This window comes from Anolis sagrei, chromosome 9 (assembly GCF_037176765.1).
Source record: "Anolis sagrei isolate rAnoSag1 chromosome 9, rAnoSag1.mat, whole genome shotgun sequence".
Classification (NCBI taxonomy): Eukaryota; Metazoa; Chordata; class Lepidosauria; order Squamata; family Dactyloidae; genus Anolis; species Anolis sagrei.
The window spans coordinates 18,207,482-18,234,267 of NC_090029.1; the positions used below are offsets into that span (position 1 = coordinate 18,207,482).

The window sequence follows — 26,786 nt, forward strand, 5'->3', positions numbered from 1 at the left end:
GGGGTCGGGACCCCTGCGGGGGTCACGAGGGGGTGTCAGAGGGGTTGTCAAAGACCATCAGAAAACATAGTATTTTCTGTTGGTCATGGGGGTTCTGTGTGGAAAGTTTGGTCCAATTCTATCGTTGGTGGGGTTCAGAATGCTATTTCATTGTGGGTGAACTATAAATCCCAACAACTACAACTCCCAAATGGCAAGGTCTATTTTCTCCAAACTCTACCAGTGTTCACATTTGGGCATATTGAGTATTTTTGCCAAGTTTGATCCAGATCCATCATTGCTTGAGTCCACAGTGTTCTCTGGATGTAGGTGAACTACAACTCCAAAAACTCAAGGTCAATGTCCACCAGACCTTCCCAGTATTTTCTCTTGGTCATGGGAATTCTGTGTGCCAAGTTTGATTCAATTCCATCATTGGTGGAGTTCAGGAGGCTCTTTGATTTTAGGTGAACTATAAATCCCAGCAACTACAGCATTACCAAATGACAAAATCAATCACCCTCAACCCCACCAGTATTCAAATTTGGGCGTATTGGGTATTTGTGTCAAATTTGGTCCAGTGACTAAAAATATGTCCTGCATATCAGATATTTACATTACGATTCATAACAGTAGCAAAATTACAGTTATGAAGTGGCAGTGAAAATAAGGTTATGATTGGGCGTCACCACAACATGAGGACCTATACTAAGGGGTCGTGGCATTAGGAAGGTTGAGAACCACTGCCCTAGAAAGTGGTATTCAGATGTATCCTGACTCCAACACTAGAGTTAATACCCAGCCATCATGACTAGTAACCAAGGACTAGCTGACCAACTGATTAGGCTTCAACCCAAGAGTCCATAAAACATACCAGTGACACATTTGGTTTGAGTTTATTGCAACTTCATTGCTTGACATGAATTTCAAAGTTGACGGTGTGTTCAGTGGGGAAAGACATGGGATTACGAAGCAACTCCTTTAAGACGACTGACCAAAAAGGGAGAAAAAGAAAGAAAAGGAGAGAGAAGGGAAATGCAGGTGTCCAGATAGAATTAAACATCTATTGAATAATAAATTTCTTCTGTACAGTTAATGCTACAGCGACAGATCCAACAGCAAATGGGGGAAGTCTTCACACACAGGTTACAGATTAGGGATGGAGGTGTCCATATAGGCATCTGAAAGGGGATCAGAGGTGGAAAACAGCAAGATCCCAGTTTGGATTGAAATCAATCCCTGCCCATTGTTTCCCTCAAAAACCGAACCAAACAATATGGCTTTTTAAAGAGTTAAAGAGAATCAGAAGAAAGAAGCAGCTAGGGCATTAAAGCGGACAGAGCCGAAGGAAGGGAATACAAGTTCATGCAACTGGAGGAGACGCACAAGTCAGCATTGTCTGTATGCCCTGTGAAATATTATTATGGTACGAGAGGCAGTTTTTCATATGAGATGTCTCTGAGGATGGCTCATATATATTTTTTCCTGATTTTAAGAGATCTTTGCCAGCAGCATCGACCCTCGACCAGCTTGGAATAAATCAAACTGGAAGTGAAGAACTCAGAGGAAGTCTTTGGGTCTGGGTTGGAACAGGCGTCTCTTCAGAGCAACAGGGCATCTCCTCCAGATTCTGGTCTTCTTCAGATTCCTCATGGCTATGTTGATACAAGGTCAAAGTAGAGCTTTGTTCTTCCATTAGAGGTCCAACTTTCCTTGAGGCCACATCTACGGCCATATCAATAAAACCATTCAACATGGTTTGTTCCATCATTTCCTCTTGATGCTGGAGCCAAGCATGGTTGGCTTGAGTCTGAGACTACTTCAACTCTATCAAGAGGTGCTCAAGAAATCCCCAAAGTTGGAGGTTTTCTTAAATTAGTATGTGAAGAACCTTTCCTCCTTGGCTGAAGATTGGAGACTCAGTCTGTGCAATACAGTGATTTCTGCGGAGTGCAGTTCCTCTAGAGAAGAAACTGCTTATATGGCTGCTCCCCTAACTGTACTTTACAGTGTTCCAGTCAGACTGAAATCTCTACATCATCTAGACATTTTTCATTTTGTAAATATGGCTATAATACTGGTCAAAAAATTCTGCAATTCCCATAGTTGGAAGCGTATCAAATAATATCCTCACAGGAACCCCTATTTACACTGCAGGATATGTACATATTTGGTTTTAGGAATCATTTAATGTTTGGTGAAGAAAACAGGGATGAAACTAGACCAACCACAACGATAGCAACAATGACAGTAACATATATCCCTCTCGTAGTAAGTATGTCCATTCCACACACACCCTCGCCCCCCCCCCCCCCAAACCAAAGCATCTGAAATACTGCCAGGTGGATTAAACTAAACATTGACCACTCTTTTCTTTTTTTACTATTTCATGCTCCAAATGAATGTAATTGAAATATTGGTGGGTAACTAGCATATTTATTTTGTCTTCATGGAAATGAAATGGGAAGTTTGTCCGAATAATATTTTGCAAAGCAAATATAGTCTGGAATATAAGAAACCGGCCAAGGACTGGACTAAATGCACAAATGCATATTCAAAATCTGTAATTCGCTCTGTGTGAGAGAGAAAGGTTTTAAAAATAATGTTTTGGAAGCCAGTTGAAAGTCCAGCTACCAAGGGCAAGCTCAGTATATATCTTGGTAAAGACACAAAGACTGGGAGTCTCGTTTTAGGTGGGCAAAAGTAAAGCTCAACCACCATCAAACGTCAAGCAATGGCTGATGGCTTTCCCAAAAGGTTACTCTAAGAACACCTTGGGTTGCCATTGCTGAATGAGCTTCAATCCCCCCCCCCCACCCCCAATTAATTGCCTGGAAAGGTATAGAAATGCAGACAACAAGCCATTGGGTTGAGCCCTTAGAGCTTCACTTGGGTGGTGGAGTGGCTTGCTTCGCTCCCTACAATGCACAATACCTACCACGACATGCACAATCACAACGCGGCTGCGGATATTATCGACTAGTGTTGGGGACAGATGCTCACACATGTTCAGCAGGAAAACGGGGCTCCGATTGCCCCCTAAAATGGGTTAGCTTTCAAGCAGTGAGCAAAGCTCTGGGTGTGTATCTGGGTGTATCTTTGTGTGTGTAGCCCAGCCGCATGGGCCCCATCACCATTTCACACTGGTCCTAGAACTAAGGTTATCTCAAAGGGGTGCTTCCTCCTCTCCCCCAGATTCCCCCCCAAATCTGAGGTATCAGTGGAGAAATACTGGCGGACGTTTGGATCTGAAGCCCGACTTTCCATGGTCCGTTGGCATTGCCTTCCTCCCTTTCATGGGTTCACATCAGGACTTGGTCACGCGTTTCTGGCAGCCGCAGGGCGAGGAGGCCTCCGCCGACCAGAGCGGAGGAAGCCAGAAGGATGGGCACCACTTTGGTGATGCCAACAAAGGAGGCAAAGATGGAGTTCCCCAGGATGGCTCCGATTTTGCATATCCCGTTGAGGATGCCAAAGGCTGTAGCTCTACGGAAAAAGAAAAGGATGAAAAAGTCAATGGAATAAGACTTCTCACCATTATGCTGAACCAGAACTTGGAAATATTATTTTGTGGGGCATCACTTCCCAGAATATTTTGGCCCATGCTAGCTGGAGTATTCTGGGAGTTGTAGCTTAAGGTTGAGATCGTATAGAACAGGGGTACTCAAACTTTTTTAAAGAGAGGACCAGGTCACAGTCCCTCAAACTGTTGGAGGGCCAGATTATAATTTGGGAAAAAAATGAACGAATTACTATACACACTGCACATATCTTATTTGTAGTGCAAAAAACACTTAAAAACAATACGATAATTAAAATGAAGAACAATTTTAACAAATATAAACTTATTAGTGTATTGTCGAAGGCTTTCATGGATGGAATCACTAGGTTCTTGTGAGTTTTTTCGGGCTATAGGGCCATGTTCTAGAGGCATTTCTCCTGACGTTTCGCCTGCATCTATGGCAAGCATCCTCAGAGGTAGTGAGGTCTGTTGAAATTAGGACAATGGGTTTATATATCTGTGGAATGGCTGGGATGGGGCAAAGAGCTCTTCTCTGCTGGAGCTAGGTGTGAATGTTTCAACTGACCACCTTCATTAGCATTTGAAGGCCTGGCTGAGCCTGGGAAAATCTTTTGTTGAGAGGTGTTAAGATGTGCCTGGTTGTTTCCTCTCTGCTGTTTTGCTGTTGTAATTTTAGTGTGTTTTAATACTGGTAGCCAGATTTTGTTCATTTTCATGGTCTCTTCCTTTCTGTTGAAATTGTCCACATGCTTGTGGATTTCAATGGCTTCTCTGTGTAGTCTGACATGGTGGTTGTTGCTGTGGTCCAGCATTTCTGTGTTCTCAAATAATATGCTGTGTCCAGGCTGGTTCATCAGGTGCTCTGCTATGGTTGAAGTAGTCTGCAGTGCCTTTCATGTTCCTTGATTCGTGTTTGGGCACTGCGTTTGGTGATCCCTATGTAGACTTGTCCACAGCTGCATGGTATACGGTAGACTCCTGCAGAGGTGAGAGGATCCCTCTTGTCCTTTGCTGAACGGAGCATTTGTTGGATTTTCTTGGTGGGTTTGTAGATTGTTTGTATGTTGTGTTTCCTCATCAGCTTCCCTATGCGGTCAGTAGTTCCCTTGATGTATGGCAGGAACACTTTTCCTCTGGGTGGATCTTCATCTTTACTCTCGTGGCTTGTTCTTGGTCTTGCAGCTCTTCTGATGTCTGAGGTGGAGTATCCATTGGCCTGGAGAGCCCAGTTGAGGTGGTTATTACGAGTATTTCAGTGGGAAGTGTGGGCCTGCTTCTGGCTGATGAGATAGGATTGTTGTTGTTATTGTGTTCTTTCAAGTCGGTTCAGACTTAGGTTGACCCTGAGCGAGGGCTGGGTAAATGACTTTGGAGGGCCATATCCGGCCCCCAGGTCTTAGTTTGAGGACCCCTGGTATAGAAGACCCTATGTACCATATTACCGGCCTCCGTGCGCCATCCAATCGGCTCCGGCTCCTGCGCCCTCCTCCTCCTCCTCCTCCTCGCGCGCGCGCTCACCCTTACAACCGGCCTCCGCGCGCCATCCAATCGGCTCCGGCTCCTGCGCCCTCCTCCTCCTCCTCCTCGCGCGCGCGCTCACCCTTACAACCGGCCTCCGCGCGCCATCCAATCGGCTCCGGCTCCTTTGCCCTCCTCCTCCTCCTCCTCCTCCTCCTCCTCCTCCTGGTACTTCCTGCAACACAGCTGGGAGGAGGAGGAGGAGGAGGAGGGCGCAGGAGCCGGAGCCGATTGGATGGCGCACGGAGGCCGGTTGTGTGAGTTTTCAGGGCTGTATGTCTGACCGTGTTCCAGAAGCATTCTCTCCTGACATTTTGCCCACATCTATGGCAGGCATCCTCAGAGGTCTGTTGGAAACTAGGCAAATGGAGTTTAAAAAATGTTTTGTAAATATTTACGAAATTTCGTAAATAACAAAACATTTTTTTGGAAAGTTTTGTAAATATTTTAAATATCGAAACAAAAAAACACCCCAATTACAAATTGATTTTAGAAACAAATTTTTTCTTGATCAAACAGGCCTATAATCCACAGATTTTTGGATATTTCCAAAGTTTTTAAAACAAGATCTTTTTTTTAAAAAACTACAAGAGCAATCTCCTTGAATTTTCTATACAATGACACAAGGTAACAGGGAATCGTTTTCCCCAACTTTCAGAAATATTCATGTCTAATTTTATGGAATTTTATAAAGCTTTGACAAAAACGTGTGTGTGTGTGTGTGTGTGTGTGTGTATAACTCTGGCTAGCTGCTGCGACAAAGGGTCACATCTCTCCCTCTCCTGATTGGGGCCCCCTGAGGCTGAGCAGAATTCTGGGAAATGTAGTTTAGGACATGGCCTTTTGCATTCTCTAGCATAGGGCTCCTCACCTTCCCAAACTACATTTTCCAGAATTCTATACTTTCTCAGTTCTTTTCCCAGTAAATTCTGATTTCTCCCTGCTGCTTCTCTCTCCTCATGGCAGGAAGCCATTCATTTGAAGAAGAAAGGCAATCTTTCTGGCTTTGCTCCAAGGGTTACAAAATGCAACTGAGAAATTATTGGGTAAGTTTCTATTCTTAATTTTTGGTGCAGGCCACACCCGTGCATCACATATCACATTGTAAGTACGAATATAATGAATTTGATACAATTTACAAGGACTAACAATAATTTTGCAAAGTCCCACTATGTATATATAAACAATAACTACACAGCTATTACTGATTTTGGAAAATGTTAATGGGGTTAATATACTGTGAAGAGACATAGTAGAAGGCTTTTGTTTCTCAGTTTTAGAATGCTCTATCCAAATGGCATTACTAAAGCCATTGAGGTCTGTGATTTTTCTAAAAAAAAAATCTGTATATCCATGATCATTTGAATTTTTTTCTGCCATTTTAACTGTCTTGTTTTCATGTATTAGATTATTTCTTCTATCTTAAGTTTGTTTAAACTGTTTCCTACTGCTGCTGTAGAACAATGCTCTAAGACTGTGTGATCCTTAAATACAAACCAACTAACTTGTATTACTGCCAATTCTGTGAGTAGAGGTTATGGGCTTGTGTAAGGAGGTATCCAGTGTATCCTTACCCAAGCAGTTCCTCAAGAGTGAAAAAGAGAGTTTCCACTCTGGTCTGGCCCCAACCCAACCGTCCTTCTTTCTCTCAAATGAATGTGCTGGAAGAACTTTCCTTAAAAAGTATCAGATTCAAGCTCTGCCTTGAGCCTCCCAAGATTTAAGCTACTAAAACTTCTACATATAGTCCTCCATTCTACATAAAAGAGATCAGGAGGAAAGGTCACCTTTTATGTGTGGGATACAGCTCCACGGTGATGACATCCAGGGCGTTCCAGGCAGCAATGCTGGTGCCACAAAAGAGGCATTGCCAGCCGATCATGGCCGACTCGCTGTTGCCAAAGAACAAGAAGAAGCAGCAGACGGCGGAAATCAGCATAGAGCCCCCTGCAAGACAGAGAAAAGGGTGGAAAGGTAAATTGTGAGTTTTGGAGGTGAATAAAATGCACAGAAATAGCATTCACTTGTATCCTGAAGTACAGGCTCAAACAGTTCCTTTTTCGGACTCTCTGAGAAACCCTCACAGCAAGTATGGCACAATAATAATAATAATAATAATAATAATAATAATAATAATAATATCACAAAGTCCTAGACACTTGGGAAGTGTTCAACTTGTGATTTTGTGATATGAAATCCAGCATAATATAATAATAATAATAATAATAATAATAATAATAATAATAATAATATAATAAAACTTTACTTGTACCCCGCTACCATCTCACCAAGGGACTCGGTGCAGCTTACATGAGGCCGAGCCCAAACACAACAATACAAGCAATAATAACAACAATACAAGCAATTAAAATAAATCATGGACAATAAAATAAAGTAAACCTTAACAATAAGACAACACATGATTAAAACTATGGGAAGCCCAAATGTAAAATTAAAATTGAAAATAATGTGTGGACTACTGTGGCCAAGTCAGACTTCCCAAGGTACGGGCGCAGCTGGCATACAAATTTTAACTGTACAAATGCTCCCCTGGTCACCACAGAAACCTGGGGTTCCAGGCTCAGCGATGAATCCAGGATCACTCCCAAGCTGTGAACCTGCGTCTTCAGGTTCAACACAGGCTGTAACCCTATGCCCTGTTTGACCTTGCAACTGACCAGGAGTACCTCTGTCTTGTCTGGATTCAATTTCAAATTGTTCACTCTCATCCAGACCATCATAGTGGCCAAGCACCATCTCAGGACATGGACAGACTCCTTAGTAGCAGGATATTTGTGATCGAGCTACATCAAAATGGTGTCGCAGGTGATAGAAGACCAAAAGTTGTTGATGTGTAAGGACACACAAAACTTGGATTTATGTGCTGAACCTAGAATCCACAAGAGTTCTCCTTCTCTCCTTCTACCTTGAATGTAAAGTACATACATCCTTGGAATGAATTTAGCGTGTGTCTCCACTGTAGAAGGAATGCGGTTCAGCATTGTTTTAACTGCTATGGCTCATGGGAGTTGCAGTTTGGTGAGGCACCAGTACTTTTTGGTAGAGAAGACTGAACATCCTATAAAACTACCACTCCCACATTGAGCCATTGCGTGGTGTCAAACTGCATTAATCCTACAGTGGAGATGCACCTTTGGTTTGCAGCCATTGGAGTAAAGCAGAGATGGAGGGGGAAATTGGGAGGATGAAGGAGAACTAAGAAAGCAGGGCAATTGTGACTTCACCGGGGCTGCTCCTGCTCAACTAGGATAACTGATGGATATGCACTCAGATCTAGAACTCACCAATCATCTTGATTCTTCCAACTTTGTCCATCAGAAGCGCTGAGATGATATTGCCAGGTAGCACCGAGAGGCTCCCTAAGAAGCTGACTAAGTAAATGAGGAAATCATTGTCTCGCTCGAAATCCAGGTGACACCCTTTCTTCTGCTCCAAGAAAGTGGAGTTCACAAATGTGCACTCTTTGAATTTGTGTTCATAGAGATCTGTTGGAGGAAGAGACAGTGGAAGGCTATAAACACCGTGTTTGGGGCCAGGTTTGCGCATTTTGGGGGCATTTTTGGATAATCCCTCAAGGAGTCCAGCATGGTGTATCAGAGTTGGACTATGATTCTGGAGATTGGGAATCAAATCCCTGCTTGACAATGAAACCCATTGAGTGGCCTTAGGAAAGTCATGCTTTCTATTTGAATGGAAGGCAAAGGCAAATTCCCTCCGATCAGATCTTGCCAAGAAAACCCTAGACAAGTTCACTATAGGTCAGAAATGACTTGAAGACACCCAACAGCAAACTATCCAAAACGTATGCCAAATATTTTTAGTGGGTATTTGTAAGGATAGGAACACTGGGGCCCCAGAGCCATATCCAAATCAAATGTAGTCCTTTGCCCATCCTTCACGGCAACTATAGGTGGACAATTTCAACAGAAAGGAAGAGACCATGAAAATGAACAAAATCTGGCTACCAGTATTAAAAAACACTAAAATTACAACAGCAAAACAGCAGAGAGGAAACAACCAGGCACATCTTAACACCTCTCAACAAAAGATTTTCCCAGGCTCAGGCAGGCCTTCAAATGCTAATGAAGGTGGTCAGTTGAAACATTCACACCTAGCTCCAGCAGAGAAGAGCTCTTTGCCCCACCCCAGCCATTCCACAGATATATAAACCCATTGTCCTAATTCCAACAGACCTCACTACCTCTGAGGATGCTTGTCATAGATGCAGGCGAAACGTCAGGAGAAATGCTTCTAGAACATGGCCCTATAGCCCGAAAAAACCCACAAGAACCTAACTATAGGTTGGTTTTATTCTTGCACACCCACCAACAAACACACCCTTCCGCCTTACCTGTGTTAAAGAAGACAGTTCTGATAATGATGCAGTTTCTGAAGAAGGTCTCACTGGAGGTGACGTCCTCGAAGTAGCACTCCTCAAACACCGAATCCTCAAAAGTTACGTCCCGGAATTTCATTTTCATGAACCTGAAAGGTTGGAAAAAATAGCTATTGAACCATGGCAGTTAAAGTGGTGTCAAGCTGCATCAATTCCACAGTGTAGATGACTACTAAGGTTCTATGACATTCTAAATATTAGGTTTGTGCATTTCAGGTGAATCACTACCCGTTTCTGCTTGCCGGATACCAGAAGATTCCCCAGAAGGAAGAGTGATGACCTGTGGAGCTATCATCCTTGGACAACCTTAAAAATCCCCTCTCTCTACTGCCTGCAATCTCCTTTCTGCTTGGAGTTTTGCTTCCTCAAACCTTATACTCTAGAGGAGAGGTAGACTTCCATTGGCGAGTGAACATATATTCCATATTATGTCTGTTCCAACTACAGTTCCATCCTCATGATGCTCTTTCCCCCCGCCCTCAAAAAAGGTCTAACACCACTGTTTGCCCCTTTTGAACTCCTCCCTCAGAAACACATTTTCCCTCTACTATCGCATCCAGATTGTTATCAGTTTTATCCTGTGCATTTGGCCCGTCCATTGTGTTTTATTTCTCTATTATTTTAATAGATTTTTATTAAGTTTTAATACACAAAATCCTAAATCACGACTACAACAATACAACTAATAAAGACAAAAAAGACACAAGCAAAAGTAAAATAAAATTCACACATTTGGAAATAATAATGATATACACAGTTTGACTTCCATCTACTTCTTTGTGGTGGTATCAGATTGTTATATTTAATCTTTAATTTTACCCTTCTCTCCTCTTCTTTGCTACCACATTCGTTTTATTTTTCTATTATGTTATTTTGTAACTGTTTATTTTATTTTGCTATTTCATGTATCTTATTTTGATATTGGAGCCCCCGGTGGCACAGTGGGTTAAAGCACTGAACTGCTAAACTTGTTGACCGAAAGGTCGCAGGTTCGAATCCGGGGAGCGGCGTGAGCTTCCGCTGTCAGCCCTAGCTTCTGCCAACCTAGCAGTTCGAAAACATGCAAATGTGAGTAGATCAATAGGTACTGCTCCGGCGGGAAGGTAACAGCGCTCCATGCAGTCATGCTGGCCACATGACCTTGGAGGTGTCTACGGACAACGCTGGCTCTTCGGCTTAGAAATGGAGATGAGCACCACACCCTAGAGTTGGACACGACCGGACTTAATGTCAGGGGACAACCTTTACCTTTACCTTTACCTTTATTTTGATATTATTTTTGATTCTTTGTATTTTATTTTGCTGTACTGTAATTTTGGGCTCGGTCTCATGTTAGCCACCCTGAGAGATGGTGGCGGGGTATAAATAATAATTATTATTAGTATTAGTATTATTAGTATTATTAGTATTATTATCTTTTTGTTTGCTGGGATTATTATTGATCATCATCACTATTATTATCTTTTAGAAGTATTTTCTGAAGGAAAGGAAGGGAAGGAGAAAAAGAAGCAAAAAGGGTGACTCTCCAAGCCCCCAAACGCGCGTGCGCACCCCACCCATCGTCCCTCAGCTCCCCAACTCTCAGTTAGTCCCACTAAATAAAAAGAATCAGGAAAATAAAGGAAAATTTAAAAAAAGATTGAACTGTGATGCCAAATAGAGGAGAAGGAGCCATGTTCGGCTGCCATGTAGTCCCTTTTCAGATGAGACTCCATGATGGCTGGGCCCTTGCCATTACAGATACCGGATCAAATTGAAGAAGCTAGCGTGACCGAAGGGAGCAACTAAAAATGAATCCGGGCTCAAGTCTATTAAATATACACTTCCAGGGAGATGGAATTGAGAAACGGAACTAGAAACCTATCAATAAGAAAGAAAGGTTTGTAGGAGAGCTCTCATTCTCATCCATCCTCTGACACTGGGTTACAAATGTCATTTCCCAATTGGTTCTGCCATTAAAAAAACATGAAAAAGGTTTATTTAACTGCAAAAACTTTGTCTTTGCAGGAAGAACATCCTGCAGCACATTTTGTGATGGTTTTTTCAATTATCACAAGATAGTTTTTCAACTACCATCAAGGCTCAACCAATTCAACATAGTTTATGCCACAAAAATGAAGTTTCTGGAGTAGAGCAACTACTTTCAAAGTATGGTCTGCAGAATTAACCAGGACCATGAAGCCAACAGGAAATTGAAAGTCACCTGGGAAGGTCAAGAGCTTGAACATTGTTTCCATCCTAAATATCTCGGTGCCACCCTAGATCGAACACTAGTATATAGGAAACACTGCATCAACACCATGCTTAAAGTAGCTGCGCACAATAACATCCTATGGAAACTTACTGGCAGCACATCAGCTCTAGCCTTGTCTTACTCAACTGCCAAGTATGCCTGCCCTGTTTGGCATAGGTCTGCCAATGCAAAGCAGGTGAACATAGCATTGAATGAAACATGCAGAATAATCACAGGATGTCTTAAACCTACACCTGTTGATAAACTCTACAAGCTAGCTAGCATTGCCCCCCCCCCCCCATGTGTAAAGGGAAGTTACTGCTAAATGTGAGAGAAATAAGGTTGAACACTGTGAAAACCACCCACTACATGGCTATCAGCCTCCTCCCAGCAGACTCAAATCAAGGAAAAGATTTATGAGAACTACCACTCCTCTTGGCGTCCCGCCCCCCCCCCCCCCCCCAGCAACAGCAAGGGTATCCCTCTGGGTAGCTAGACCAGGAAATCCCAACTGGATGCCCCCCATGAGGATCTTCCTCCAGGGGCAAACCAGGAATGGGCAACTTGGAAGTCCCTGAACAGACTCAGAAGTGGAGTGGGCAGATCAAAAGACAACCTGGCAAAATGACACTACCTAAAAGAATCCCACACCTTGTGTGACTGTGGAGCAGAACAGACAACTCTGCATCTGTATGCTTGTCCACTATGCCCTGCCTCATGTACAGAGGAAGAATTGTTGGAGGCTACAGACGATGCCATTGCTGTTGCCTGGTTTTGGTCAAAAGATACTTAGCCACCTGCGCTCCTTCTATTTTTATCAGTTTTATACTAATTTATGCAATGCTTTTGATACGAAATAAAAATAAGCCAGGAAATAACACTTTGGAACAGAACATTTTTGTTACATAGTGTTGTTTCACCTCTACTTTGCATCTTAAAAGGATACTTGGGGAAAATATTACAGGGAGTCAGGTCATGCCTTGCCTTATTTCACAGAGACGCTAGATGTCAGCATTTCCAAAGATAAAAAGAAACATCATGCTTAGCATCCGCTTGTTAGTCCTGACTAGAATAAACGCATTGAAGCAATGGGATTTATCTACATGTTTTGTGCCACAATTCAGCAATTCATTAGTTGGGAATCCTACCAATGGGATTCGCATCTACCGCTCTTTGGAGGCCAATGCAGAACAAAAATGGATCAACTTGTTTGATTATACTCATTTAGAACTCAGTGGGGTTCTACATGAACAAGGCATCCGTAGTCATGTTTAATCTGTTTTTATCCTAGTTAAGCTAGTTTATTGTTTTGATATGGCATTTTTGTTACATTGTTTATTATTTTATCTGTATGACATCCTGAAAGTCTGCAATAAAATGCAGAATAAAAATAATGACCATTATTTTCACTTGTACATTAAAAAACATTGCAGATCTCTCAGTCTTTGAGATGTTTTCCTCCAAACCTTTAGATATGTGTAAGCCAAGACTGGCTTACACATATCTAAAGAACTGTGATATTCTGGGAGCAGAGTTTCAAAAGGTATCTTTCCCAGGCTCTTATATATGTGCCCATCCATTTATACCCAAGTATTATTTAGCGCCTCTGACAAAGTGGGCATTATTGTATAGTGGGCCCTTGGTTTCCACTGGGCTTTTGTTCCAGGACCCCACTGTGGATACTAAAACCTATGGATGCTTAAGTCCTATTTTACAAGAAGGTAAAGGTAAAGGTAGTCCCCTGACATTAAGTCCAGTCATGTCTGACTCTGGGGTGTGATGCTCATCTCCATTTCTAAGCCGAAGAGCCAGCGTTGTCCGTAGACACCTGCAAGGTCATGTGGCCGGCATGACTGCATGGAGCGCCGTTACCTTCCCGCCGGAGCCGTACCTATTGATCTACTCACATTTGCATGTTTTCGAACTGCTAGGTTGGCAGAAGCTAGGGCTGACAGCGGAAGCTCACGCCGCTCCCCGGAATCGAACCTGTGACCTTTCGATCAACAAGCTCAGCAGCTCAGTGCTTTAAACCACTGCGCCACCGGGGGCTCCCATTTTACAAGAAGGTGTATTAAAATTGTGTCCCTTATGTACAATCACAAAATCAAGGTTTGCTTTTTCCATTTTTAAAAAATATCTTCAAGCCATGTGTGGTTGAACCTATGGAGACTCAATTCATGGAGAGCCAATGATCCTCAGCTTTTCAAATATACCTTTCCCTTCTAGGAATCTTACACTGTCTATGAGCTTAGGATATGTAACTACAGACTTTTCATTTTCAAAGTGCCTTCATGGACCTTTAATAAACATTTGGAGCATCCAAAAACATACCAACCTCTCTAGAACTGATCCTAAGAAAGTCTCTCATTCCAAAAGTAGCCAAAGCTATTTCTTGGAAACCTGAAAAGAATGCTACTTCCCAGAAAGCACCATCAAAGTTTTCTCAAGCCTTTCTCCCTGAAGTTTTTTCAAGATTGTATGGATCCAGGATAGGACAGTCCATATAGAGGGCAGAGTGGTATGTAAAACTGAGAACAGATTCACCATCCCATGGTCAAGGTCTACAGGCCTCCATGAACAATTCATGAGCCAAGGATGAATTGATCTCCAACCAGGAAGGACTTCTCTCATCCACCAAAAGACATATGGGTCAAGCACAACTATAAGGGGCCAGTTGAAAAATGGAAGAAGTGTTCTCATAAAAGACAGAACAGATTGTAAAAGTGAGAATGGGTTCACTGTCTCAGGATCATAGGTCTACAGGGCACCTCAGACCAAACATGATTGATATCTGACCAGGAAGACCTTCTGTGGTCCTCCAACAAACCTATGGGTCAAACACACCTGTTGAAGAAGGCAGGTCCAACTGAATACATGCCAGCACTCATAACAGACTCGTGTCCACAGTTAGTCCATATGACCCATACTATCCATACTGGTATTACTGATATTCACCCACTCACTTGTCATTGATATATGTCCCATTCTTGTGGACCTGGTTTTCTAGGGTGAAGTTGAAGGTGATGTCCTTCACTGATTCCTGGTAAAAGATTTTCTCACGGGATTTATATGCTTCCTCTTGGTAATACCGTATCATGTCCGGGAACCAGACAACAAGGCCATAGTAACTGGAAGAGAAGCAGAATTAAAGATGTCATTTTCCAAGATATTACTTCCTCTTCTTTCCCCCATCTTGTTTTGAAATAGCTAGTTTACTTAAACAAGTACTCTTACCATGGGTCAACAGGTTTAGGTGTCATTGTCATGTTTTGGAAAGAACTAGATCAATTGAATGACTTATGAGTTCTTTCAATTCTTTCACAAATAAAATTGATTCTTGGAATGCAACAAATGTGAGATTTTATCTCGGTGTCTACAACAGATAGTGATCTAAAGTGGAGGAACATAGTGCAGTGTAAATGTTTGTGTCTAAAATTTTAGAAAAGTTTTTCTGGTGGATACCCTAGATTATCAAAAAGGTAAATGTGAACAGGATTGTAGAGCTAACCAAGCACTTTGAGCTCTCCCTAGAAGCTAATGCTACCCTGGAGCAGTATATACGGTGTTATGTCAACTATCAACAGGACAATTAGTTGTCCTTGCTCTCCCTGGCAGAATTCTCATTCAACAACTCGACACAGAGTTCCACCAAGGAAGCTCTTTTCTTTGCAAACTATGGATACCATCCCCGTTTCTACCCACCGGTGGAGAATCGGGAAATGTTCCCGCAGCAGAAGATTGGCTACAAGAATTAACAGCGGTACAGGAGATTCTCAAGGCTTAGTTGGATCAAGCCAAGTTGGATTACAAATGTATAGCTGACCAACATTGGCAAGAAGGGTCAGAGATTCAGAAGGATGACCGGGTTTGGTTGTCCACTAAACATCTCCCCCTCCAGAGACCTTGCCGAAAGTTGGATGCATGGTTTGTGGGACCTTATCGTGTGATGGCTCAGATCAACCCAGTGATGTTCAAGTTACAACTCCCCAGGGACGTGTGTATTCATCCCGTGTTTCATCGGTCTTTGCTATGTCCGGTGAACGGGGTACAGCCAGATGCCAGTAGGGGACTGCCACCTCCTCCCGTACTGCGGGATGGGGAGGAAGAGTTTGAAGTTGAAGACATTTTGGTTTCTTGCTTTCGTCGTCAAAGATTGCTATATCTGGTGGACTGGACTGGGTTTGGGCCAGAGGAGCGTTCCTGGGTAGATGCTCGCGGTTTGCATGCCCCTGATCTGGTAGCTCGGTTCCACCGGGCTTACCCTGCTATGCCCCAGCCTTGGGGGGGGGGGGGCAAGGGGGAGCTTGGGGGGGACAGTGTTGGGGCTCAGCCTGTGATTGAACCTGAACCTGTGATTGTGTTTCAGTCTCCTGAACCTGCAATTGTGTTACAGTCTCCTGATGTGGGTAATGAGGAAGGAAAGTCTCCTGTTGCTTCTGATGTGGGGGATGCTGGGGCTGACTCTGAGGTGCAAGATGGAGACACTTTGGTCAATAGGTTTCATGCAGACACTGACAGACAGGTTTTGGTGCCAGATTCTCATGAGAATGTTTCGTTCAGGCCTTGGGAGGAAGTTTTACTCCCTCCGCCTCTGAGCTCTTCAGATTCTAGCTTGCAAAACAGTCTGGCACCTGGGAAAGTTAATGAGGAGTCAGATAAGTAGAGTTGGCGGCTGGAGATTAGCCAGAATTGACAAAAGGCCCAATGTTTACGTAGGTCTGAAAGAATTCATCAATTGAAGTCAAAGCCTGCTGGAAAGTGAAACCAGTTTTTGGAATTTAACTATTGTCAGATCAGGCATCGTTTGGAAACCTTGCATAAGCCTCAAGGAGTTTCTGCTCAAGTGGTCTCGTCTTCATGGATTTTTCTAGCCTTTCCAGGTGACTAGCAGCATCTGGTCTGTTTTTGGTTCTTGTTTGACTCCTGTCTGGATATCATTGCCTTGGATTATATTCTCATGCTTTTTGGACATTGCTTCTAATTGCTACGTTTTGGACACTGTTTTATCTGGCTGCCTATGAATGCCTTATTGCGTTTTGGAATCCAATCTATTGTTACAAGCATTTATTTATACTGATTTTTTTTTTTTACTAAGCTTTAATAAAAAGGATTGTTCCTTCACTCAACGTGTGGTGTGTTTTAGTCAGAGAGGCTATTTCCAGTTCTGGAGTGCAACAGCCAAAGTGAGGCTGCTTTACTTTGAACATAATTCATCGGAAAAGAACATAAACTGAGATGCAATAGGAAAAAACAGAGATCAGACCACAAGTTTGCAAGACTGAAGCAGGACAGTCGATGACCTGAGATACTTTTGAAGGTACCTCATTGATAGGGTCAACTTAAGGACTGAATCACACACAATAAAATAAATCAAAGTTGACTTGTTGGCAATAATAACAACTCGCCTCATGTAAGCATGCCTTGGCTAACCACTGTTAAAAAGATACATGAGCAGTCAGGACACATACCTTAAGGCCATAGAAAACCACACAATTGCCAGAAAGAGCGTATTCATTCTATACTGGGCTGTCAAACAATAAAGCACATTGTCCAAAACCTAGAGTGGAAAATACAAAGAGTTTTTTAAAAATGCAAAGTTGGACAATACTTTTATTGGAACCAACTTAAATAATACAAAAGTTTACAAACAATTTGCTCATAGAACTGGTTTACGACAGACTTCTGGTGTATATTTTTGTATGCTTTAGCAAAAAGAGAAATAATATTCATTTATGTTATCAATTTCATAACCCTGTATCATACAAAAGCCAAATATGTTTAAGATAGACCAGTGTTTCCCAACCTTTGGTCTCCAGGTGTTTGGGAGTTCAACTCTCAGAAATCCTTATTAGCTTACCAGCTATTAGGAATTGTAGGAGTTGCAGTCAAAACACCTGGAGGACCAAAGGTTGGGAAACACTGAGATAGACAGATGATGGATGAATGGATGGACAGAAAGACTGATCCTGTTGCATTGCACTAATTTCAAAGTAGTGAATGACATTCTGCTAAAAATCATAGATATACAAATAACAACACTTTAAGTTTTCTTCAGTTCAGTCTATATATATATTAATTATTTTAATTAGGGGAAACCTACTAGCAGTGTAGTGGTTTCAGTATTGGGATTCAAGGATCCCATGTTTGTGGGATGTTCCAAGTTTTCATCTAGGCTTCATTGGAGCTCTCCCAGGTCCTGAAACCTAAGTTGTGGCAGAGTTATTTTGTATCCCATAGCCACATCATGCCATCCCATACCTGTTTGAGTGTAGTTGTAGCTCTGACCAAAAAACGCTGGTACCACGTCCCTGTTGAGCTCTGGATTTCAATGAATTCATCAATCTGCTTTGGAGTTTTGATGTTGGCCACCTAAAAGGGCAAGAAGAAGTTACAGCTGCCATTTTGACAGTTCTAAATACATCTTGAAAATGAAATCTAGTTCTCAAAAGAAATGTCTTTTTGAATCCTTAACCAAAATCTCCAATGAGAGAAACAGAGTAATTCCAGGTGGGAGCTGTGACATCCACACGAGCTTAGAAAAATCCTCATTGTCCACCTAAACTATCTAATACTAATTATTAGCTATTTTAGATATTTTGTATTAGAAATTTTGCCCATCCAAAATATCTAAGACTAGTTCTTCACATTTGCTGGGGTTAAGGGCTCAGAACTCCCACAAAAATGGAGAAATTGTGACTAAAAAGCCTGCTTTTCTTATACCTGAGTGAACATTTCCTAGGAATCTCCCACTGGAGATTAGAGATCCAACTGGAGATTGGGAAGCTTCATTGTGCTTCCCAATCTCCAGTTGACTATAGAGTTGTGCTGGAGAGGCTATAGATATCTAGAGATATATTTTCTTTAGGGATCTCTGGCGTAACTCTATGGACAACATCTAGCAGAAGATGATCTAAGGATCTAGAGATTCCTAAAGAATTGTGAATAATTAAATCCATGCAAATCATCCAGCAAATGAGGAAGGTTGACTGTAATCAGACACCTAGAAATATACAAAATGTAGGTATGTGCTTTCATTTAACATATAGTGAAGGTTAAACTGAAGGAGCAAAGAGGTGTAAAGTGATTTTTACAAGAAAAAGATTGGGTTAAAGAGAAGGGAGGGGGGGGTGAGAAGAGCGTGAAGAGTGAGGTAATTTGGGAGAGAAAGCTCATCTCCATTTCTAAGCCAAAGAGCTGGCATTGTCCATAGATACCTCCAAGGTCATGTGGCCGGCATGACCGCATGGAGCACCGTTACCTTCCTGCTGGAGCGGTACCTATTGATCTACTCACATTTGCATGTTTTTGAGCTGCTAGGTTGGAAGAAGCTGGGGCTGACAGCGGAAACTCACCTTTCGGTCAACAAGCTCAGCAGCTCAGCGTTTTAACCCACTGCGCCACTGGGGGCTCCATTATACACACACACACACACACACACACAGAGTATTTATTATGATCTATGGACCCATCAGTTAACAAACCAATTAAACTATTGTATTTTAATCTCCTCATTTCTAGTTTCTGATTAGGAAATAGAGACCAGAGACATTTGGGCACTGTGCCTCAACAAGACTTGCATATGTGTTTTTTCAAAATATCAGTAAAGAATGGAATAGGAGAAAATCATCCTTGCATTTTCAATCCCTGGACTATAAGGGGCTTCTGCTCACCGTAAACACCCTTTCTGGCTCGCCTTTCGCTCTCATATTGGTGTCATGGATTTGCTTGAGGATCATCCAGGCTTCATCATGCTTTCCGATCTAGAAAGACCAAAGTGTCATGTTTGAGATGCTGCTAAGAGCAGGAAGAGTACACTTCCCCATGAAGTCTACTAGACTCAATAAAGCCCTTCCAATTGCATGTTCCAAATCAGAAGCATTTACGTTGTCATTTCCCGATCGTATTCCTTACCTCTAGCAAAAACCGTGGACTTTCTGGCATGAACTTGAGGGCTATGAGAGATGCTATGCAGGGGAGAGAGCAAACCACCACAAAGACCCTCCAGCTGTGGAAGTGGTAATTGGTCCCCATACTGAATCCCCATCCTAGAAGTGGGGGGAAAATAAACACATCTCAGTGCTAGAGGGCATGCTTGATATGCAAACATAAGAATTCTTGGCATTATTTATTTATTTATTATGACATTTATATGCCGCCCTTCTTACCCCGAAAGGGACTCAGAGTGGCTTACAAGAAATATATACATACAATATATTATATTATTAGTATAGTACAATATCAGTATTAAATATTACTATATTGTACTATACCATTATATTGTAATATTATTAATAATATTACATGTAATATAAATATATAATTATAATATCATATTATTAGTAATATTATATTGTATTACATTATAATATTATAAATATTATATGTATATACAATATATTATATTATTAGAATAGCACAGGAGACAAGGTATATGATGATGATGATGATGATGATGATGATGATGATGATACTCTATGGAAAGAGAAAGATTATTATTATTATTATTATTATTATTATTATTATTATATGAGGCATTTGGCATGGAAACTGAATAATAATAATAATAATAATAATAATAATAATAATAATAATAATAATCTTTCTCTTTCCATAGAGTATGGTGACTGACAAAAGCCAGGGGTAGTTTGCAAAGCGCAACATCCCTAAACCTTCCACCTGAAAGGAAAAGCAATGTATCGCTGCTTGAAAATACATTCCAATGGATGCAAGTGCCATCCATTCAGCCATTCTCATCAATATCTCCCTTTTTGCAATGCTAGAAATTGGGGGATACAGAAAAAATACCTTATTTGCTTGAATCTAATGCTCACTTTTTTTACTAAATGACCTTGCCAAAATCAGGGCACTCATTAGATCTGTGTAATAGATCCTAGTGCTGAGCCAAAGCAAAAGGGGAATATGCTTCAGGAGCTACACCTGGAGTTTTTATTTGAGGAGTGTCATCTCTGATTTAACAGCCATGGCTCAATACTATACCATTCTGGAATTTGTAGTTTGGTGAGGCACCAGTATCCTTTGGCAGAGAAGGCTCAAGACCTTGTTAAACTACAGCCCTCATGACTCCATAGCATTGAACCAAGGCAGTTAAAGTGGATTCATTCTACAGCATAGCTGCACCCCAAGGTTTTCTTTTCTGCTGCTGGAAACTTTGGTGTTCTAACACTTTTGTTTTTAAAGAAGGAATTAAAAGCAGGCAGCAACTCTAATGCTACTTTGCATTACATTGGGCAGGGGTTTGGTTTTTTTGTTTGTTTCAGGGTTTTGAAAATGGAGGTGTGCATTAGATGCAATAGTGCATGACTAAAATCAATACAGAACTGGGACTGTAGCGCAGCTGGTTGGGAGTCAGCTGCATTAAGATCACTACTGACCGAACGGTCATGAGTTCGAAGCCAGCCTGGATCGGAGAGAGCTCCCAACCAAAATTGTGTAGCTTTTTGTCAAACTTTACAGCCCGAAAGACAGTTGCATCTGTCAAGTAGGAAATTTAGGTACCACTTATCTGGGGAGGCTAATTTAACTGATTTATGAGGCCATAAAAATCTCCAGGAAGTATGCAAAGAATGAGGAAGTACTTCATCAGTGTCACAAACGGACAGTGAAGCAACAGCTCCCCTGGTGGCCAGAAGCTGGAATGTTAAATAACCTCTGAATGTCTGTCTATATATGTTGTGTATCTATGGCATTGAATGTTTGCCATGTATATGTACATTGTAATCCGCCCTGAGTCCCTTGTGGAGTGAAAAGAGCGGAATATAAATACTGTAAATAAATAAATAAATACAGTAGTCATACATCCTACTGTTGTTGCACAAGAGAGTGAAATATCACAAGGTCAACCTCCAATCTCTAGTTTGGGTCCAAATAACTCGTAGAGGGGGCTTTCTTAGCATGGCAACACTATCAAGCAACTACTCTGAGAATGGCACAAAACTTAAAAGAGAACATGGAAGACTGGCAATGGGTAACAAATGATAGCAGATGGTATAGCTAAACCAAAAGTTCTACCGCTTTAACCATGTGAGCCCTGGCTGAAAAATAAAGTGGGACACATCCTGGTCTGAGTGCCACATTTATGAATGCATCCACACTGCAGAATTAATTCAGTTTGACACCACTTGACCTCCCATGGCTCAATGCAATGAAGTCATTTGAAGTTGTAATTGGGTGAAGTCCTAGCCTTCTTCAACAGAGATGGCTAAAAACCTTGCCAAACTGCAGGATCCCACAATATTGAGCCATGGCAGTTCAAGTGGTGCCAAAATGCATTCGTTCCACAGTGTAGATGCACCAAGAATCTGAAGGCCTTGTAGTCCAGACACGGAAATTGTTACCGTAATGTGGAATGATGCTCCAGGCCATGATGGAAGCATATAGTCCCCCGACCATCCAAAACATGCAGAGCCAGCTCAGGTGCTCTCCTCTCTTTTCCCGGGACAGGAATTCGGAGAAATAGGCAAACACAATGGGGAGGGAGCCTCCAATGCTAAGGAGCCAAGGAAACAATCAAGAAAAATCATTTCTTTAAAAATATGCAACATGCATTTACTATAACAAGTCTGTTAGAAGCCAATTAAAACATTAAAGTAAAAACTAGGCATGTGCAATGGATTTTAAAATGTTTCAAAAAGTCATTACAAAATTAGGGGGTGCCGGCATTTTGTTTTTAAAGTGTTTCTAAAGTGTCATTAGTTAATTTTTCATTACGACATTTTGTTACTTTTTCACTATAGTAATTGTGCAGGTGGGAAAACTTCAGGGGCTCCTTTCTCCCTCATTTGTACAGCTATTGGGGTGAAACTTGGTACAATGGTGAACCACATTTACCACTGTTAGCCCATCAAGTTTCAGAATGTTTCATTTTTCCACAGAGTTTTGGGACTTTTCAAAGTTTTTCTAAGCAACATTTTTTTAAAAAAACCTACAAGACGGATCTCCTTGAATTTTCTATACAATGACACAAGATAACAGGGGATCTTTCCCACCCACCCACCCCCCACCCCCAACTTTTTATAAAAAGCCACAACAGCTAACTCATGGAATGTCTCTCTCTCTCATATGAACAAATAGAACTTCCATTGAGGGATTTCTTCCCAGCCCAGCACAGAGATTGACTTACTAGAAGTATCAGTCTATCCTCCTCTTTGCAGATTCAACCCTTCATTGGAACTCTGGCTGGCTGATGCAATGGAGGGACACATCTCTCCCCTCTCCTGGTTGGAGCTTTCCGAGGCTGAGCAGAATTCTGGGAAATGTAGTTTGGGACAGGGCCTTTTGCATGCTCTGCCATATGGCTCCTCACCTTCCCAAACTACTTTTTCCAGAATGCTGTGCTTTCTCAGTCTCTTTCCCAGTGAACTCTGCTTTCTCCTTGCTGCTTCCCTCTCCTCATGGGGAAAGGCCATTCATGTAAAGAGGAAAGACAGCCTTTTTTGGCTTTGCTTTTTTCCCCTTGCGTTGAACATAAAACTGACTTTGGGAGGTTTCTGAGATTTACAAAATTAAAACAAAAAAGTATTGGGTGAGTTTTGATTTTTATGTTTTTGGCAAGGCCACGCCCACATGTCGTAAGTACAAATTTAACAAATTTGATACAACTAATGAAAAATTGCACACCCCTAGTAAAAACCTTGGGTCCCTCCCATGATGGTATGCTTCCCCATATGAGAACAAGCTGAAACAGTATTGCAAAGAGCCAACGACTTACCCGAAACCAGAGATAAGCCGACAGAAGAGAAAAAAACCATATCCTTGTACAAAGGAGGAGAGGAAGCCAAAGGTAGCGTTGATGGAAAGCAAAGTGGTGAGGCATTGCTTCCGGCCGAGTTTGTCTGCCAATCCACCCCATAAAACAGCCCCGACCATCATGCCCAGGTAGACAATCAATCCTGGAGGAGAGAAGGGAAAAAGGACACTCTTCATTTTGAGTTTAACACAAAATCCATAGCCACGATTGAATTCCAGCCAATCCAAATGAAGACCATCCATTTGCCTCTTTCTCAACAGTTTTACAATTGGTTGAAACCTCTCATCTTATTCTTTTATGCGAAGTTACACAGCAACAGTTGTTTGATGCCACCTGAATTATGACAGATATGCCCATGAGAGTGTAGGGCAAAAGATGCATCTGCACTGTAGAATGAATGTAGCTTGGCACCACTTTAATCGCCACAACTCAATGCCGTCTTTGGAATTGCAGTTTAGAGAGGAACCAGCACTCTTTTTGCAAAGAAAGACAACATCCTTGCACATCTCCCATGATCCCTTAGCATTGAGCTGTAGCAGTTCAAGTGATGTCAAAACACATTCATTCTACAGTGTAAATGCACCCATAGAAAAAGGTCTCCCCAGAAGATCTCAAAGCTTAGGCAGGTTCACACAGGAGCAGATGGTTCATCAATCTTACCCATGACCCCTTCATTTGTGGAGCAAAAGCAAGTACAATCAGTGCTTTATTGCTATGGAGTCTTCATCCAGGGAGTCAACCATCCACACAAATTCCAAGGTTACAACATTTTATAAGGCCATTTTACATACTGTGTCTTGAGCTTCCATGGATTTTGGTATTTACAAGAGGTCCTGTAAACAAAACTCAATGGATACATGTGTACATAATGGGACTTGAGCATCCACAGATCTTGGTATCCATGGGATATCATGGAAACAAATCTCAATGGATACAGCTGTATATAATGGAATTTGAGCATCCACAGATCTCGGTATCCATGGGATGTCGTGGAAACAAATCTCAATGGATAGAGCTGTATATAATGGGACGAGCATCCACAGATCTCAGTATCCATGGGATGTCATGGAAACAAATCTCAATGTATAGAGCTGTATATAATGGGACTTGAGCATCCACAGATTTTGATATCCATGGGATGTCATGGAAACAAATCTCAATGGATACAGCTGTATATAATGGAATTTGAGCATCCACAGATCTCAGTATCCATGGGATGTCATGGAAACAAATCTCAATGGATACAGCTGTATATAATGGGACTTGAGCATCCAAAGATCTCGGTATCCATGGGATGTCGTGGAAACAAATCTCAATGTATAGAGCTGTATATAATGGGACTTGAGCATCCACAGATTTTGATATCCATGGGATGTCATGGAAACAAATCTCAATGGATACAGCTGTATATAATGGGACTTGAGCATCCAAAGATCTCGGTATCCATGGGATGTCGTGGAAACAAATCTCAATGGATACAGCTGTATATAATGGGACTTGAGCATCCACAGATCTTGATATCCATGGGACGTCATGTAAACAAACTTCAGTGGATACAGTTGTACATAATGGGGCCTGAGCATCCTCAGATCTTGGTATCCATAGGATGTCCTGGAACCAAATCTCAATGGATACGGCTGTATATAATGGGACTTGAGAATCCACAGATCTCGGTATCCATGGGATGTTCTGAAACCAAACCATAGCAGATACAATTCTATATAATGGGACTTGAGCATCCTCAGATCTTGGTATCCATGGGATGTCCTGGAACCAAATTTCAAAGGATACAGCTGTGTATAATGGGACTTGAGCATCCTCAGGTCTTGGTATCTATGGGATGACCTGAAAAACTCAATAGATATCATTGTAATGTATAAAATGGGACTCAGGCATTCTCAGATGTTAGTATGCACAAGGGATACTGAAAGCAAACCCCAGCAGATATCAATGTACATAATGCAACTTAAGCATCTACAAACCAAACCCCAGTAGGTACCATTGCGTACAATGGGACTTAATCATCCACAGATGTCGGTATCCACAGAGGGTCCTGGAATCAAGCCCCAGCAGATACCAAGAGCCCACTGTGTGTGCAAGAAATATGGTTGTCATTATATAGTGGGTTATGGACTGTAGGGACTGAGAAATAGATGTAATTGAGTCCTCAGGTGAGTATGACTTTGCATCGAATTGGAGCCTCTCAATTTCCATCAGTTGGAAATGGGCTGCATTTCACTAGAGCACTTTGAGAGCTGATTTGTTGGCCGTGCCTGAGTAAACTATCTGTCATTCAACACAGAGAGAGATTCCCGAAGGGCCGTGATATTCCAGGGGCCTAAGCAGCTTAAGCGCATACGTGTGTGCCGTACGTGCCTCTGACTGACGGGCAGGAGCTTGACGTCTTAGTCCTGCAAAATCACCCAAAGGCAACTGGTGCTAGAGAGAACAGGGGAGAAGACCTGCTTTGGATCCTGTGAACACTCTTTCTCTCTTTGAAGAGGATAGGCTTGTAAATTAGGATTTTGGAGCCTTTAGGGAAAACCTAGAAGACAAATTATCCAAGACGATGTTAGAAGTGTGTATTTCTGCCTTGAAGTAGCCTGACCCTATGAATTTTTCATGAGATTTTATTGGGCAAAGAATACTCAAAAGTGGTTTGGCCAATCTCTTCCTCTGAAATAGAGCTCCCAGCACCTAAGATTCCTTGGAAAGCCTTTTGGGCTTGTGGAAGGTCCTTCTTTATGGACTGACATCCTCAGAATCCCCCATTCATGAAGTTCTTGGAGCTATATTGGTTAGACCACACCTGGAATATTGTGTCCAATTCTGGGCACCACAATTGAAGAGAGATATTGACAAGCTGGAATGTGTCTAGAGGAGGGCGACTAAAATGATGAAGGGTCTGGAGAACAAGCCCTATGAGGAGTGGCTTAAAGAGCTGGGAATATTTAGCCTGAAGAAGAGAAGGCTGAAAGGAGATATGATGGCCATGTATAAATATGTGAGAGGAAGTTATGGGGAGGAGCTTGTTTTCTGCTTCCCTGGAGACTAGGATGCGGAATAATGGCTTCAAACTACAAGAAAGGGGATTCCATCTGAACACGAGGAAGAACTTCCTGACTGTGAGAGCCGTTCAGCAGTGGAACTCTCTGCCTTGGAGTGTGGTGGAGGCTCCTTCTTTGGAGGCTTTTATACAGAGACTGGATGGTCATCTGTCAGGGGTGCTTTGAATGAAATATTCCTGCTTCTTGGCAGGGGGTTGGACTGGATGGCCCATGAGGTCTCTTCCAACTCTATGATTCTATGATAGTCCCAAAAGGCACCTTTCCCCATGCTCTGAAATTGA

General features: G+C 42.0%; 1 protein-coding gene across 1 annotated transcript in view; it reads right to left on the bottom strand.

Annotated features, from left to right (window-relative positions):
- Positions 1-859: 859 nt before the first annotated feature.
- The window catches only part of SV2B (synaptic vesicle glycoprotein 2B), a 93,563-nt gene continuing 67,636 nt past the window's right edge, over positions 860-26,786 (bottom strand). The window contains exons 3-13 of the mRNA XM_060755628.2: positions 23,399-23,579; positions 22,026-22,177; positions 19,582-19,715; positions 19,341-19,430; positions 17,929-18,039; positions 17,139-17,227; positions 14,634-14,798; positions 9,393-9,526; positions 8,326-8,526; positions 6,808-6,967; positions 860-3,465 (exon numbers count right to left, since the gene is read on the bottom strand). Of these exons, the coding sequence (XP_060611611.1) occupies positions 3,282-3,465; positions 6,808-6,967; positions 8,326-8,526; positions 9,393-9,526; positions 14,634-14,798; positions 17,139-17,227; positions 17,929-18,039; positions 19,341-19,430; positions 19,582-19,715; positions 22,026-22,177; positions 23,399-23,579 (1,601 nt within the window). The 3' untranslated portion in view covers positions 860-3,281. The remainder of the gene's footprint in view (positions 3,466-6,807; positions 6,968-8,325; positions 8,527-9,392; positions 9,527-14,633; positions 14,799-17,138; positions 17,228-17,928; positions 18,040-19,340; positions 19,431-19,581; positions 19,716-22,025; positions 22,178-23,398; positions 23,580-26,786) is intronic.